At 21.2% G+C, this 16,549-nt stretch overlaps 1 protein-coding gene across 3 annotated transcripts in view; it reads right to left on the bottom strand.

The window, feature by feature from the left end:
- Nucleotides 1–16,549, bottom strand: part of LOC143234386 (acyl-CoA desaturase-like) — a 34,788-nt gene that overhangs the window by 12,896 nt on the left and 5,343 nt on the right. For 2 of the 3 annotated variants that reach the window (XM_076471707.1, XM_076471708.1), the window contains exon 3: nucleotides 16,011–16,141. The exons of the other annotated variant lie outside the window; for it this stretch is intronic. In XM_076471707.1, the coding sequence (XP_076327822.1) occupies nucleotides 16,011–16,141 (131 nt within the window). The remainder of the gene's footprint in view (nucleotides 1–16,010; nucleotides 16,142–16,549) is intronic. 3 annotated transcript variants of the gene reach the window in all.

Here is a 16,549-nt window from a genome sequence, read left to right as displayed (position 1 = left end):
GATTGTGTTTTTTGTTGTTATTTTTATATTAATAACTGTTGTGATTGTGTTTTTTGTTGTTACTTTTATATAATAACTGTTGTGATTGTGTTTTTTGTTGTTATTTTTATATAATAACTGTTGTGATTGTGTTTTTTGTTGTTATTTTTATATAATAACTGTTGTGATTGTGTTTTTTGTTGTTACTTTTTATATAATAACTGTTGTGATTGTGTTTTTTTGTTGTTATTTTTATATAATAACTGTTGTGATTGTGTTTTTTGTTGTTATTTTTATATAATAACTGTTGTGATTGTGTTTTTGTTGTTACTTTTATATAATAACTGTTGTGATTGTGTTTTTTGTTGTTATTTTTATATAATAACTGTTGTGATTGTGTTTGTTGTTATTTTTATATAATAACTGTTGTGATTGCGTTTGTTGTTGTTATTTTTATATAATAACTGTTGTGATTGCGTTTCTTATTGTTATTTTTATATTAATAACTGTTATGATTGTGTTTTTTGTTGTTATTTTTTATATAATAACTGTTGTGATTGTGTTTTTTGTTGTTATTTTTATATAATAACTGTTGTGATTGTGTTTTTTGTTGTTATTTTTATATTAATAACTGTTGTGATTGTGTTTTTTGTTGTTATTTTTATATTAATAACTGTTGTGATTGTGTTTTTTGTTGTTATTTTTATATTAATAACTGTTGTGATTGTGTTTTTGTTGTTATTTTTATATTAATAACTGTTGTGATTGTGTTTTTTCTTGTTATTTTTATATTAATAACTGTTGTGATTGTGTTTTTTGTTGTTATTTTTATATTAATAACTGTTGTGATTGTGTTTTTGTTGTTATTTTTATATTAATAACTATTGTGATTGTGTTTTTGTTGTTATTTTTATATTAATAACTATTGTGATTGTGTTTTTTGTTGTTATTTTTATATTAATAACTGTTATGATTGTGTTTTTTGTTGTTATTTTTATATTAATTACTGTTGTGATTGTGTTTTTTGTTGTTATTTTTATATTAATTACTGTTGTGATTGTGTTTTTGTTGTTATTTTTATATTAATAACTGTTGTGATTGTGTTTTTTGTTGTTATTTTTATATTAATAACTGTTGTGATTGTGTTTTTTGTTGTTATTTTTATATTAATAACTGTTGTGATTGTGTTTTTTGTTGTTATTTTTATATTAATTACTGTTGTGATTGTGTTTTTGTTGTTATTTTTATATTAATTACTGATGTGATTGTGTTTTTTGTTATTTTTATATAATAACTGTTGTGATTGTGCTTTTTGTTGTTATTTTTACATTAATAACTGTTGTGATTGTGTTTTTGTTGTTATTTTTATATTAATAAGTGTTGTGATTGTGCTTTTTGTTGTTATTTTTATATTAATAACTGTTGTGATTGTGTTTTTTGTTGTTATTTTTATATAATAACTGTTGTGATTGTGTTTTTTGTTGTTATTTTTATATTAATAACTGTTGTGATTGTGTTTTTCGTTGTTATTTTTATATTAATAACTGTTGTGATTGTGTTTTTCGTTGTTATTTTTATATTAATAACTGTTGTGATTGTGTTTGTTGTTGTTATTTTTATAAAATAACTGTTGTGATTGCGTTTGTTGTTGTTATTTTTATATAATAACTGTTGTGATTGTGTTTCTTGTTGTTATTTTTATATAATAACTGTTGTGATTGTGTTTTTTGTTGTTACTTTTATATAATAACTGTTGTGATTGTGTTTTTGTTGTTATTTTTATATAATAACTGTTGTGATTGCGTTTGTTGTTGTTATTTTTATACAATAACTGTTGTGATTGCATTTGTTGTTGTTATTTTTATATAATAACTGTTGTGATTGTGTTTTTTGTTGTTATTTTTTATATAATAACTGTTGTGATTGTGTTTTTGTTGATATTTTTATATTAATAACTGTTGTGATTGTGTTTTTTGTTGTTATTTTTATATTAATAACTGTTGTGATTGTGTTTTTTGTTGTTATTTTTATATTAATAACTGTTGTGATTGTGTTTTTTGTTGTTATTTTTATATTAATAACTGTTGTGATTGTGTTTTTTTGTTGTTACTTTTATATAATAACTGTTGTGATTGTGTTTTTTGTTGTTATTTTTATATAATAACTGTTGTGATTGTGTTTTTTGTTGTTATTTTTATATAATAACTGTTGTGATTGTGTTTGTTGTTATTTTTATATAATAACTGTTGTGATTGCGTTTGTTGTTGTTATTTTTATATAATAACTGTTGTGATTGCGTTTCTTATTGTTATTTTTATATTAATAACTGTTATGATTGTGTTTTTTGTTGTTATTTTTTATATAATAACTGTTGTGATTGTGTTTTTTGTTGTTATTTTTATATAATAACTGTTGTGATTGTGTTTTTTGTTGTTATTTTTATATTAATAACTGTTGTGATTGTGTTTTTTGTTGTTATTTTTATATTAATAACTGTTGTGATTGTGTTTTTTGTTGTTATTTTTATATTAATAACTGTTGTGATTGTGTTTTTTGTTGTTATTTTTATATTAATAACTGTTGTGATTGTGTTTTTGTTGTTATTTTTATATAATAACTGTTGTGATTATGCTTTTTGTTGTTATTTTTATATTAATAACTGTTGTGATTGTGTTTTTGTTGTTATTTTTATATTAATAACTATTGTGATTGTGCTTTTTGTTGTTATTTTTATATTAATAACTGTTGTGATTGTGTTTTTTGTTGTTATTTTTATATAATAACTGTTGTGATTGTGTTTTTTGTTGTTATTTTTATATTAATAACTGTTGTGATTGTGTTTTTCGTTGTTATTTTTATATTAATAACTGTTGTGATTGTGTTTTTCGTTGTTATTTTTATATTAATAACTGTTGTGATTGTGTTTTTTGTTGTTATTTTTATATAATAACTGTTGTGATTGTGTTTTTTGTTGTTACTTTTATATAATAACTGTTGTGATTGTGTTTTTGTTGTTATTTTTATATAATAACTGTTGTGATTGTGTTTGTTGTTGTTATTTTTATATAATAACTGTTGTGATTGCGTTTGTTGTTGTTATTTTTATATAATAACTGTTGTGATTGTGTTTTTTGTTGTTATTTTTATATAATAACTGTTGTGATTGTGTTTTTGTTGTTATTTTTTATATAATAACTGTTGTGATTGTGTTTTTTGTTGTTATTTTTATATAATAACTGTTGTGATTGTGTTTGTTGTTGTTATTTTTATATAATAACTGTTGTGATTGCGTTTGTTGTTGTTATTTTTATACAATAACTGTTGTGATTGCATTTGTTGTTGTTATTTTTATATAATAACTGTTGTGATTGTGTTTTTTGTTGTTATTTTTATATAATAACTGTTGTGATTGTGTTTTTTGTTGTTATTTTTATATTAATAACTGTTGTGATTGTGCTTTTTGTTGTTATTTTTATATTAATAACTGTTGTGATTGTGTTTTTTGTTGTTATTTTTATATTAATAACTGTTGTGATTGTGTTTTTGTTGTTATTTTTATATAATAACTGTTGTGATTGCGTTTGTTGTTGTTATTTTTATATAATAACTGTTGTGATTGCGTTTGTTGTTGTTATTTTTATATAATAACTGTTGTGATTGTGTTTGTTGTTGTTATTTTTATATAATAACTGTTGTGATTGTGTTTGTTGTTGTTACTTTTATATAATAACTGTTGTGATTGTGTTTTTTGTTGTTACTTTTATATAATAACTGTTGTGATTGTGTTTGTTGTTGTTATTTTTATATAATAACTGTTGTGATTGTGTTTGTTGTTGTTATTTTTATACAATAACTGTTGTGATTGCGTTTGTTGTTGTTATTTTTATATAATAACTGTTGTGATTGCATTTGTTGTTGTTATTTTTATATAATAACTGTTGTGATTGTGTTTTTTGTTGTTATTTTTATATTAATAACTGTTGTGATTGTGTTTTTTGTTGTTATTTTTATATTAATAACTGTTGTGATTGTGCTTTTTGTTGTTATTTTTATATTAATAACTGTTGTGATTGCGTTTCTTATTGTTATTTTTATATTAATAACTGTTGTGATTGCGTTTCTTATTGTTATTTTTATACAATAACTGTTGTGATTGCATTTGTTGTTGTTATTTTTATATAATAACTGTTGTGATTGCATTTGTTGTTGTTATTTTTATATAATAACTGTTGTGATTGTGTTTTTGTTGTTATTTTTATATAATAACTGTTGTGATTGTGTTTTTTGTTGTTATTTTTATATAATAACTGTTGTGATTGTGTTTTTTGTTGTTATTTTTATATAATAACTGTTGTGATTGTGTTTTTTGTTGTTATTTTTATATAATAACTGTTGTGATTGTGTTTTTGTTGTTATTTTTATATAATAACTGTTGTGATTGTGTTTTTTTTTGTTGTTATTTTTATATAATAACTGTTGTGATTGTGTTTTTGTTGTTACTTTTTTTATATAATAACTGTTGTGATTGTGTTTTTGTTGTTATTTTTATATAATAACTGTTGTGATTGTGTTTGTTGTTATTTTTATATAATAACTGTTGTGATTGCGTTTGTTGTTGTTATTTTTATATAATAACTGTTGTGATTGCGTTTCTTATTGTTATTTTTATATTAATAACTGTTATGATTGTGTTTTTTGTTGTTATTTTTATATAATAACTGTTGTGATTGTGTTTTTTGTTGTTATTTTTATATAATAACTGTTGTGATTGTGTTTTTTGTTGTTATTTTTATATTAATAACTGTTGTGATTGTGTTTTTGTTGTTATTTTTATATTAATAACTGTTGTGATTGTGTTTTTTGTTGTTATTTTTATATTAATAACTGTTGTGATTGTGTTTTTTGTTGTTATTTTTATATTAATAACTGTTGTGATTGTGTTTTTTGTTGTTATTTTTATATTAATAACTGTTGTGATTGTGTTTTTTGTTGTTATTTTTATATTAATAACTGTTGTGATTGTGTTTTTGTTGTTATTTTTATATTAATAACTGTTGTGATTGTGTTTTTGTTGTTATTTTTTATATTAATAACTGTTGTGATTGTGTTTTTTGTTGTTATTTTTATATTAATAACTGTTGTGATTGTGTTTTTTGTTGTTATTTTTATATTAATAACTGTTGTGATTGTGTTTTTTGTTGTTATTTTTATATAATAACTGTTGTGATTGTGTTTTTGTTGTTATTTTTATATTAATAACTGTTGTGATTGTGTTTTTTGTTGTTATTTTTATATAATAACTGTTGTGATTGTGTTTTTTGTTGTTATTTTTATATAATAACTGTTGTGATTGTGTTTTTTGTTGTTATTTTTATATTAATAACTGTTGTGATTGTGTTTTTTTTTGTTATTTTTATATTAATAACTGTTGTGATTGTGTTTTTGTTGTTATTTTTATATTAATAACTGTTGTGATTGTGTTTTTTGTTGTTATTTTTATATTAATAACTGTTGTGATTGTGTTTTTTGTTGTTATTTTTATATTAATAACTGTTGTGATTGTGTTTTTGTTGTTATTTTTATATTAATAACTATTGTGATTGTGTTTTTTGTTGTTATTTTTATATTAATAACTATTGTGATTGTGTTTTTTGTTGTTATTTTTATATTAATAACTGTTCTGATTGTGTTTTTTGTTGTTATTTTTATATTAATAACTGTTCTGATTGTGTTTTTTGTTGTTATTTTTATATTAATTACTGTTGTGATTGTGTTTTTGTTGTTATTTTTATATTAATTACTGTTGTGATTGTGTTTTTGTTGTTATTTTTATATTAATAACTGTTGTGATTGTGTTTTTTGTTGTTATTTTTATATTAACTGTTGTGATTGTGTTTTTTGTTGTTATTTTTATATTAATAACTGTTGTGATTGTGTTTTTTGTTGTTATTTTTATATTAATTACTGTTGTGATTGTGTTTTTGTTGTTATTTTTATATTAAGTACTGATGTGATTGTGTTTTTTGTTATTTTTATATTAAGTACTGATGTGATTGTGCTTTTTGTTGTTATTTTTATATTAATAACTGTTGTGATTGTGTTTTTGTTGTTATTTTTATATTAATAACTGTTGTGATTGTGCTTTTTGTTGTTATTTTTATATTAATAACTGTTGTGATTGTGTTTTTTGTTGTTATTTTTATATAATAACTGTTGTGATTGTGTTTTTTGTTGTTATTTTTATATTAATAACTGTTGTGATTGTGTTTTTCGTTGTTATTTTTATATTAATAACTGTTGTGATTGTGTTTTTTCGTTGTTATTTTTATATTAATAACTGTTGTGATTGTGTTTTTTGTTGTTATTTTTATATAATAACTGTTGTGATTGTGTTTTTTGTTGTTATTTTTATATAATAACTGTTGTGATTGTGTTTTTGTTGTTATTTTTATATAATAACTGTTGTGATTGTGTTTGTTGTTGTTATTTTTATATAATAACTGTTGTGATTGCGTTTGTTGTTGTTATTTTTATATAATAACTGTTGTGATTGTGTTTTTTGTTGTTATTTTTATATAATAACTGTTGTGATTGTGTTTTTTGTTGTTATTTTTATATAATAACTGTTGTGATTGTGTTTGTTGTTGTTATTTTTATATAATAACTGTTGTGATTGCGTTTGTTGTTGTTATTTTTATACAATAACTGTTGTGATTGCATTTGTTGTTGTTATTTTTATATAATAACTGTTGTGATTGTGTTTTTTGTTGTTATTTTTATATAATAACTGTTGTGATTGTGTTTTTTGTTGTTATTTTTATATTAATAACTGTTGTGATTGTGCTTTTTGTTGTTATTTTTATATTAATAACTGTTGTGATTGTGTTTTTTGTTGTTATTTTTATATTAATAACTGTTGTGATTGTGTTTTTGTTGTTACTTTTATATAATAACTGTTGTGATTGTGTTTTTGTTGTTATTTTTATATAATAACTGTTGTGATTACGTTTGTTGTTGTTATTTTTTTATATAATAACTGTTGTGATTGCGTTTGTTGTTGTTATTTTTATATAATAACTGTTGTGATTGTGTTTGTTGTTGTTATTTTTATATAATAACTGTTGTGATTGTGTTTTTTGTTGTTACTTTTATATAATAACTGTTGTGATTGTGTTTTTGTTGTTATTTTTATATAATAACTGTTGTGATTGTGTTTGTTGTTGTTATTTTTATATAATAACTGTTGTGATTGCGTTTGTTGTTGTTATTTTTTATACAATAACTGTTGTGATTGCATTTGTTGTTGTTATTTTTATATAATAACTGTTGTGATTGTGTTTTTTGTTGTTATTTTTATATAATAACTGTTGTGATTGTGTTTTTTGTTGTTATTTTTATATTAATAACTGTTGTGATTGTGCTTTTTGTTGTTATTTTTATATTAATAACTGTTGTGATTGTTTTTTTGTTGTTATTTTTATATTAATAACTGTTGTGATTGCGTTTCTTATTGTTATTTTTATATAATAACTGTTGTGATTGCGTTTGTTGTTGTTATTTTTATACAATAACTGTTGTGATTGCATTTGTTGTTGTTATTTTTATATAATAACTGTTGTGATTGTGTTTTTTGTTGTTATTTTTATATAATAACTGTTGTGATTGTGTTTTTTGTTGTTATTTTTATATTAATAACTGTTGTGATTTGTTTTTTTGTTGTTATTTTTATATTAATAACTGTTGTGATTGCGTTTCTTATTGTTATTTTTATATTAATAACTGTTATGATTGTGTTTTTTGTTGTTATTTTTTATATAATAACTGTTGTGATTGTGTTTTTGTTGTTATTTTTATATAATAACTGTTGTGATTGTGTTTTTTGTTGTTATTTTTATATAATAACTGTTGTGATTGTGTTTGTTGTTATTTTTATATAATAACTGTTGTGATTGCGTTTGTTGTTGTTATTTTTATATAATAACTGTTGTGATTGCATTTGTTGTTGTTATTTTTATATAATAACTGTTGTGATTTTTTTTTTGTTATTTTTATATAATAACTGTTGTGATTGTGCTTTTTGTTGTTATTTTTATATTAATAACTGTTGTGATTGTGTTTTTTGTTGTTATTTTTATATTAATAAATGTTGTGATTGTGTTTTTTGTTGTTACTTTTATATAATAACTGTTGTGATTGTGTTTTTTGTTGTTACTTTTATATAATAACTGTTGTGATTGTGTTTTTGTTGTTATTTTTATATAATAACTGTTGTGATTGTGTTTTTGTTGTTATTTTTATATAATAACTGTTGTGATTGTGTTTGTTGTTGTTATTTTTATATATAACTGTTGTGATTGTGTTTCTTATTGTTATTTTTATATTAATAACTGTTATGATTGTGTTTTTTTGTTGTTATTTTTATATAATAACTGTTGTGATTGTGTTTTTTGTTGTTATTTTTATATTAATAACTGTTGTGATTGTGTTTTTTTGTTGTTATTTTTATATTAATAACTGTTGTGATTGTGTTTTTTTGTTGTTATTTTTATATTAATAACTGTTGTGATTGTGTTTTTGTTGTTATTTTTATATTAATAAGTGTTGTGATTGTGTTTTTTGTTGTTATTTTTATATTAATAACTGTTGTGATTGTGTTTGTTGTTGTTATTTTTATATAATAACTGTTGTGATTGCGTTTCTTATTGTTATTTTTATATTAATAACTGTTATGATTGTGTTTTGTTGTTATTTTTTTATATAATAACTGTTGTGATTGTGTTTTTTTTTGTTGTTATTTTTTATATAATAACTGTTGTGATTGTTTTTTTGTTGTTATTTTTATATTAATAACTGTTGTGATTGTGTTTTTTTGTTGTTATTTTTATATTAATAACTGTTGTGATTGTGTTTTTTGTTGTTATTTTTATATTAATAACTGTTGTGATTGTGTTTTTGTTGTTATTTTTATATTAGTAACTGTTGTGATTGTGTTTTTTGTTGTTATTTTTATAATAATAACTGTTGTGATTGTGTTTTTTGTTGTTATTTTTATATTAATAACTATTGTGATTGTGTTTTTTGTTGTTATTTTTATATTAATAACTATTGTGATTGTGTTTTTTTGTTGTTATTTTTATATTAATAACTGTTGTGATTGTGTTTTTTGTTGTTATTTTTATATTAATAACTGTTGTGATTGTGTTTTGTTGTTATTTTTATATTAATTACTGTTGTGATTGTGTTTTTTGTTGTTATTTTTATATTAATAACTGTTGTGATTGTGTTTTTTGTTGTTATTTTTATATTAATAACTCTTGTGATTGTGTTTTTTGTTGTTATTTTATATTAATAACTGTTGTGATTGTGTTTTTGTTGTTATTTTTATATTAATTACTGTTGTGATTGTGTTTTTTTGTTGTTATTTTTATATTAATTACTGATGTGATTGTGTTTTTTTGTTATTTTTATATAATAACTGTTGTGATTGTGTTTTTCTTGTTATTTTTATATTAATAACTGTTGTGATTGTGTTTTTTGTTGTTATTTTTATATTAATAACTGTTGTGATTGTGTTTTTTTTGTTGTTATTTTTATATTAATAAGTGTTGTGATTGTGCTTTTTTGTTGTTATTTTTATATTAATAACTGTTGTGATTGTGTTTTTTTGTTGTTATTTTTTATATAATAACTGTTGTGATTGTGTTTTTTTGTTGTTATTTTTATATTAATAACTGTTGTGATTGTGTTTTCGTTGTTATTTTTATATTAATAACTGTTGTGATTGTGTTTTCGTTGTTATTTTATATTAATAACTGTTGTGATTGTGTTTGTTGTTGTTATTTTTATATAATAACTGTTGTGATTGCGTTTGTTGTTGTTATTTTTATATAATAACTGTTGTGATTGTGTTTTTTGTTGTTATTTTTATATAATAACTGTTGTGATTGTGTTTTTTGTTGTTATTTTTATATAATAACTGTTGTGATTGTGTTTTTTGTTGTTATTTTTATATAATAACTGTTGTGATTGTGTTTTTGTTGTTATTTTTATATTAATAACTGTTGTGATTGTGTTTTTGTTGTTATTTTTATATTAATAACTGTTGTGATTGTGTTTTTGTTGTTATTTTATATTAATAACTGTTGTGATTGTGTTTTTTGTTGTTATTTTTATATTAATAACTGTTGTGATTGTGTTTTTTGTTGTTATTTTTATATTAATAACTGTTGTGATTGTGTTTTTGTTGTTATTTTTTTTATAATAACTGTTGTGATTGTGTTTTTTTGTTGTTATTTTTATATTAATAACTGTTGTGATTGTGTTTTTTGTTGTTATTTTTATATTAATAACTGTTGTGATTGTGTTTTTTGTTGTTATTTTTATATTAATAACTATTGTGATTGTGTTTTTTGTTGTTATTTTTATATTAATAACTATTGTGATTGTGTTTTTTGTTGTTATTTTTATATTAATAACTGTTATGATTGTGTTTTTTGTTGTTATTTTTATATTAATTACTGTTGTGATTGTGTTTTTGTTGTTATTTTTATATTAATTACTGTTGTGATTGTGTTTTTGTTGTTATTTTTATATTAATAACTGTTGTGATTGTGTTTTTTGTTGTTATTTTTATATTAATAACTGTTGTGATTGTGTTTTTGTTGTTATTTTTATATTAATTACTGTTGTGATTGTGTTTTTGTTGTTATTTTTATATTAAGTACTGATGTGATTGTGTTTTTTGTTATTTTTATATAATAACTGTTGTGATTGTGCTTTTTGTTGTTATTTTTATATTAATAACTGTTGTGATTGTGTTTTTGTTGTTATTTTTATATTAATAACTGTTGTGATTGTGTTTTTTTGTTGTTATTTTTATATTAATAACTGTTGTGATTGTGTTTTTTGTTGTTATTTTTTATATAGTAACTGTTGTGATTGTGTTTTTGTTGTTATTTTTATATTAATAACTGTTGTGATTGTGTTTTTCGTTGTTATTTTTATATTAATAACTGTTGTGATTGTGTTTTTCGTTGTTATTTTTATATTAATAACTGTTGTGATTGTGTTTTTGTTGTTATTTTTATATAATAACTGTTGTGATTGTGTTTTTTGTTGTTACTTTTATATAATAACTGTTGTGATTGTGTTTTTGTTGTTATTTTTATATAATAACTGTTGTGATTGTGTTTGTTGTTGTTATTTTTATATAATAACTGTTGTGATTGCGTTTGTTGTTGTTATTTTTATATAATAACTGTTGTGATTGTGTTTTTTGTTGTTATTTTTATATAATAACTGTTGTGATTGTGTTTTTTGTTGTTACTTTTATATAATAACTGTTGTGATTGTGTTTTTTGTTGTTATTTTTATATTAATTACTGTTGTGATTGTGTTTTTGTTGTTATTTTTATATTAATTATTGATGTGATTGTGTTTTTTGTTATTTTTATATAATAACTGTTGTGATTGTGCTTTTTGTTGTTATTTTTATATTAATAACTGTTGTGATTGTGTTTTTGTTGTTATTTTTATATTAATAAGTGTTGTGATTGTGCTTTTTGTTGTTATTTTTATATTAATAACTGTTGTGATTGTGTTTTTTGTTGTTATTTTTTATATAATAACTGTTGTGATTGTGTTTTTTTGTTGTTATTTTATATTAATAACTGTTGTGATTGTGTTTTTTGTTGTTATTTTTATATTAATAACTGTTGTGATTGTGTTTTTTGTTGTTATTTTTATATTAATAACTGTTGTGATTGTGTTTTTTGTTGTTATTTTTATATAATAACTGTTGTGATTGTGTTTTTGTTGTTATTTTTTTATATAATAACTGTTGTGATTGTGTTTTTTGTTGTTACTTTTATATAATAACTGTTGTGATTGTGTTTTTTGTTGTTATTTTTATATAATAACTGTTGTGATTGTGTTTTTGTTGTTACTTTTATATAATAACTGTTGTGATTGTGTTTTTTGTTGTTATTTTTATATAATAACTGTTGTGATTGTGTTTTTTGTTGTTACTTTTATATAATAACTGTTGTGATTGTGTTTTTTGTTGTTACTTTTATATAATAACTGTTGTGATTGTGTTTGTTGTTATTTTTATATAATAACTGTTGTGATTGCGTTTGTTGTTGTTATTTTTATATAATAACTGTTGTGATTGCGTTTCTTATTGTTATTTTTATATTAATAACTGTTATGATTGTGTTTTTTGTTGTTATTTTTTATATAATAACTGTTGTGATTGTGTTTTTTGTTGTTATTTTTATATTAATAACTGTTGTGATTGTGTTTTTCGTTATTTTTATATTAATAACTGTTGTGATTGTGTTTTTCGTTGTTATTTTTATATTAATAACTGTTGTGATTGTGTTTCTTGTTGTTATTTTTATATAATAACTGTTGTGATTGTGTTTTTTGTTGTTACTTTTATATAATAACTGTTGTGATTGTGTTTTTGTTGTTATTTTTATATAATAACTGTTGTGATTGTGTTTGTTGTTGTTATTTTTATATAATAACTGTTGTGATTGCGTTTGTTGTTGTTATTTTTTATATAATAACTGTTGTGATTGTGTTTTTTTGTTGTTATTTTTATATAATAACTGTTGTGATTGTGTTTTTTGTTGTTACTTTTTTATATAATAACTGTTGTGATTGTGTTTTTTGTTGTTATTTTTTATATTAATTACTGTTGTGATTGTGTTTTTGTTGTTATTTTTATATTAATTATTGATGTGATTGTGTTTTTTTGTTATTTTTTTATATAATAACTGTTGTGATTGTGCTTTTTTGTTGTTATTTTTATATTAATAACTGTTGTGATTGTGTTTTGTTGTTATTTTTATATTAATAACTGTTGTGATTGTGCTTTTTTGTTGTTATTTTTATATTAATAACTGTTGTGATTGTGTTTTGTTGTTATTTTTATATAATAACTGTTGTGATTGTGTTTTTTGTTGTTATTTTTATATTAATAACTGTTGTGATTGTGTTTTTTGTTGTTATTTTTATATTAATAACTGTTGTGATTGTGTTTTTTGTTGTTATTTTTATATTAATAACTGTTGTGATTGTGTTTTTTGTTGTTACTTTTATATAATAACTGTTGTGATTGTGTTTTTTGTTGTTATTTTTATATAATAACTGTTGTGATTGTGTTTTTTGTTGTTACTTTTATATAATAACTGTTGTGATTGTGTTTTGTTGTTATTTTTATATAATAACTGTTGTGATTGTGTTTTTTGTTGTTATTTTTATATAATAACTGTTGTGATTGTGTTTTTTGTTGTTATTTTTATATAATAACTGTTGTGATTGTGTTTTTTGTTGTTACTTTTATATAATAACTGTTGTGATTGTGTTTTTGTTGTTATTTTTATATAATAACTGTTGTGATTGTGTTTGTTGTTATTTTTATATAATAACTGTTGTGATTGCGTTTGTTGTTGTTATTTTTATATAATAACTGTTGTGATTGCGTTTCTTATTGTTATTTTTATATTAATAACTGTTATGATTGTGTTTTTTTGTTGTTATTTTTATATAATAACTGTTGTGATTGTGTTTTTTGTTGTTATTTTTATATTAATAACTGTTGTGATTGTGTTTTTTGTTGTTATTTTTATATTAATTACTGTTGTGATTGTGTTTTTGTTGTTATTTTTATATTAATTATTGATGTGATTGTGTTTTTTGTTATTTTTATATAATAACTGTTGTGATTGTGCTTTTTGTTGTTATTTTTATATTAATAACTGTTGTGATTGTGTTTTTGTTGTTATTTTTATATTAATAAGTGTTGTGATTGTGCTTTTTGTTGTTATTTTTATATTAATAACTGTTGTGATTGTGTTTTTTGTTGTTATTTTTATATAATAACTGTTGTGATTGTGTTTTTTGTTGTTATTTTTATATTAATAACTGTTGTGATTGTGTTTTTGTTGTTATTTTTATATTAATAACTGTTGTGATTGTGTTTTTTGTTGTTATTTTTATATTAATAACTGTTGTGATTGTGTTTTTGTTGTTACTTTTATATAATAACTGTTGTGATTGTGTTTTTTGTTGTTATTTTTATATAATAACTGTTGTGATTGTGTTTTTTGTTGTTACTTTTATATAATAACTGTTGTGATTGTGTTTTTGTTGTTATTTTTTATATAATAACTGTTGTGATTGTGTTTTTGTTGTTATTTTTTATATAATAACTGTTGTGATTGTGTTTTTTGTTGTTATTTTTATATAATAACTGTTGTGATTGTGTTTTTTGTTGTTACTTTTATATAATAACTGTTGTGATTGTGTTTTTGTTGTTATTTTTATATAATAACTGTTGTGATTGTGTTTGTTGTTATTTTTATATAATAACTGTTGTGATTGCGTTTGTTGTTGTTATTTTTATATAATAACTGTTGTGATTGCGTTTTGTTGTTATTTTTATATTAATAACTGTTATGATTGTGTTTTTTGTTGTTATTTTTTATATAATAACTGTTGTGATTGTGTTTTTTGTTGTTATTTTTATATTAATAACTGTTGTGATTGTGTTTTTTGTTGTTATTTTTATATTAATTACTGTTGTGATTGTGTTTTTGTTGTTATTTTTATTTTAATTACTGTTGTGATTGTGTTTTTGTTGTTATTTTTATATTAATAACTGTTGTGATTGTGTTTTTTGTTGTTATTTTATATTAATAACTGTTGTGATTGTGTTTTTTTTGTTGTTATTTTTATATTAATTACTGTTGTGATTGTGTTTTTGTTGTTATTTTTATATTAATTACTGATGTGATTGTGTTTTTTGTTATTTTTATATAATAACTGTTGTGATTGTGCTTTTTGTTGTTATTTTTATATTAATAACTGTTGTGATTGTGTTTTTGTTGTTATTTTTATATTAATAACTGTTGTGATTGTGTTTTTTGTTGTTATTTTTATATTAATAACTGTTGTGATTGTGCTTTTTGTTGTTATTTTTATATTAATAACTGTTGTGATTGTGCTTTTTGTTGTTATTTTTATATTAATAACTGTTGTGATTGTGTTTTTTGTTGTTATTTTTATATTAATAACTGTTGTGATTGTGTTTTTCGTTGTTATTTTTATATTAATAACTGTTGTGATTGTGTTTTTCGTTGTTATTTTTATATTAATAACTGTTGTGATTGTGTTTTTTGTTGTTATTTTTATATTAATAACTGTTGTGGTTATGCCTTTATTGTTGACTATCTCAGTCAGAGTTCACATGGTCAAACAACCACATTCCGTTACTTGGTGTCCTTTGAACCTCCAGTTGGTGGACTGTAACTAATAATGACAGTAATAAGAGTAATAATGACAGTAATAAGAGTAATAATGACAGTAATAAGCGAGCCAAAATACACAATACCTTACAGCTTCACTGTAAAAGTGTATGAAAACATAGCACACAATGCATAATACACTACTGTGAGACATTAAAACGCATCAACGAGCCCTCTAATATTGCGTTGAGCAGTCATTAGCTATCATCCAAGCCCCAGATTAAAATCAACAACAATGAAACCCAAGTAGATTGTAGATAGATTGGTTGAGATGGAAAGAAAAAGGAATTTTTTATTGAGTACTCACTTTCAAACGAACACAAAATATCTATACAGGTAAGTTCATAAAGTATCACCTACACAAAGATCATATAAACATTAGAAAATATTCACATAAGGCTCATGTTCTATGGATGCGATATAAGGCTTTTCCACCAATAAAATTCTATGTTACTAAATTGCTTTTCAACCAGTGAAATTCTCTGTTACTAAAATGCTTTCAAACCAATGAAATTATCTGTTACTAAATAGCTTTTCAAACAATGAATTTGTTTAAATCTAGCGAAGACCGTCTATTATTCAGATCAGAAAGAAGAGCTTTTGTATATAATGTTTCACATCTTTTATAATTAGCGCCTTCAACACTTTCACTAAAATCAGAGAAAGTCTAAATATTTAAGGTAAATAGACGTATAAAAACACAACTTCTCACCTTACCTGACAAGCAGTGCAATTGAACAGCATTAGTAGAATTCTTAAAGGAAGTTTCGCCTTGTAAGTTCGGTGACACCAAAGGCGGTGGGCACCAGCAGTTACTCCTAGACCTGAGCAATAGGAGCTTATTACGCCTACAAGAAACAAAGAACTATCCTAAGTGGTTGGCAGTTTTTATTCTGTTCTGTTTTTGTAGTTATTAGCTGGTGGTTTTATGAAAATGATTGAAAATCTAATTAGTATTGGTTTTATAATGTTTATAATAACGTAAGAGAACATTGATTTAACCTTTAGAATTTATTTGTTGATAAAATATATTTGTTTGGGACATGGTGTAAAATCTCTGTAAGGTCAGCAATTCGATCATAATTACAAACGATACGTAATCAGCAATTTTTATTGCCTGTGTAATTTCTGGTCAAAGTTTTTCAATGTTCAGTTCTCTTTGATTTGTAATGTAGTTGATTTTAGCAGTGCCAGTGTTCTTAAACTGCCCAGTTATTGCTGGAGTACTATTACAATTTAGCGCACGCGTGAGAATA

This window comes from Tachypleus tridentatus, chromosome 12, assembly GCF_004210375.1.
Source record: "Tachypleus tridentatus isolate NWPU-2018 chromosome 12, ASM421037v1, whole genome shotgun sequence".
Lineage (NCBI taxonomy): Eukaryota > Metazoa > Arthropoda > Merostomata > Xiphosura > Limulidae > Tachypleus > Tachypleus tridentatus.
Note: the sequence above shows the minus strand (reverse complement) of the source record. Positions and strands in the feature narration are given on the sequence as shown.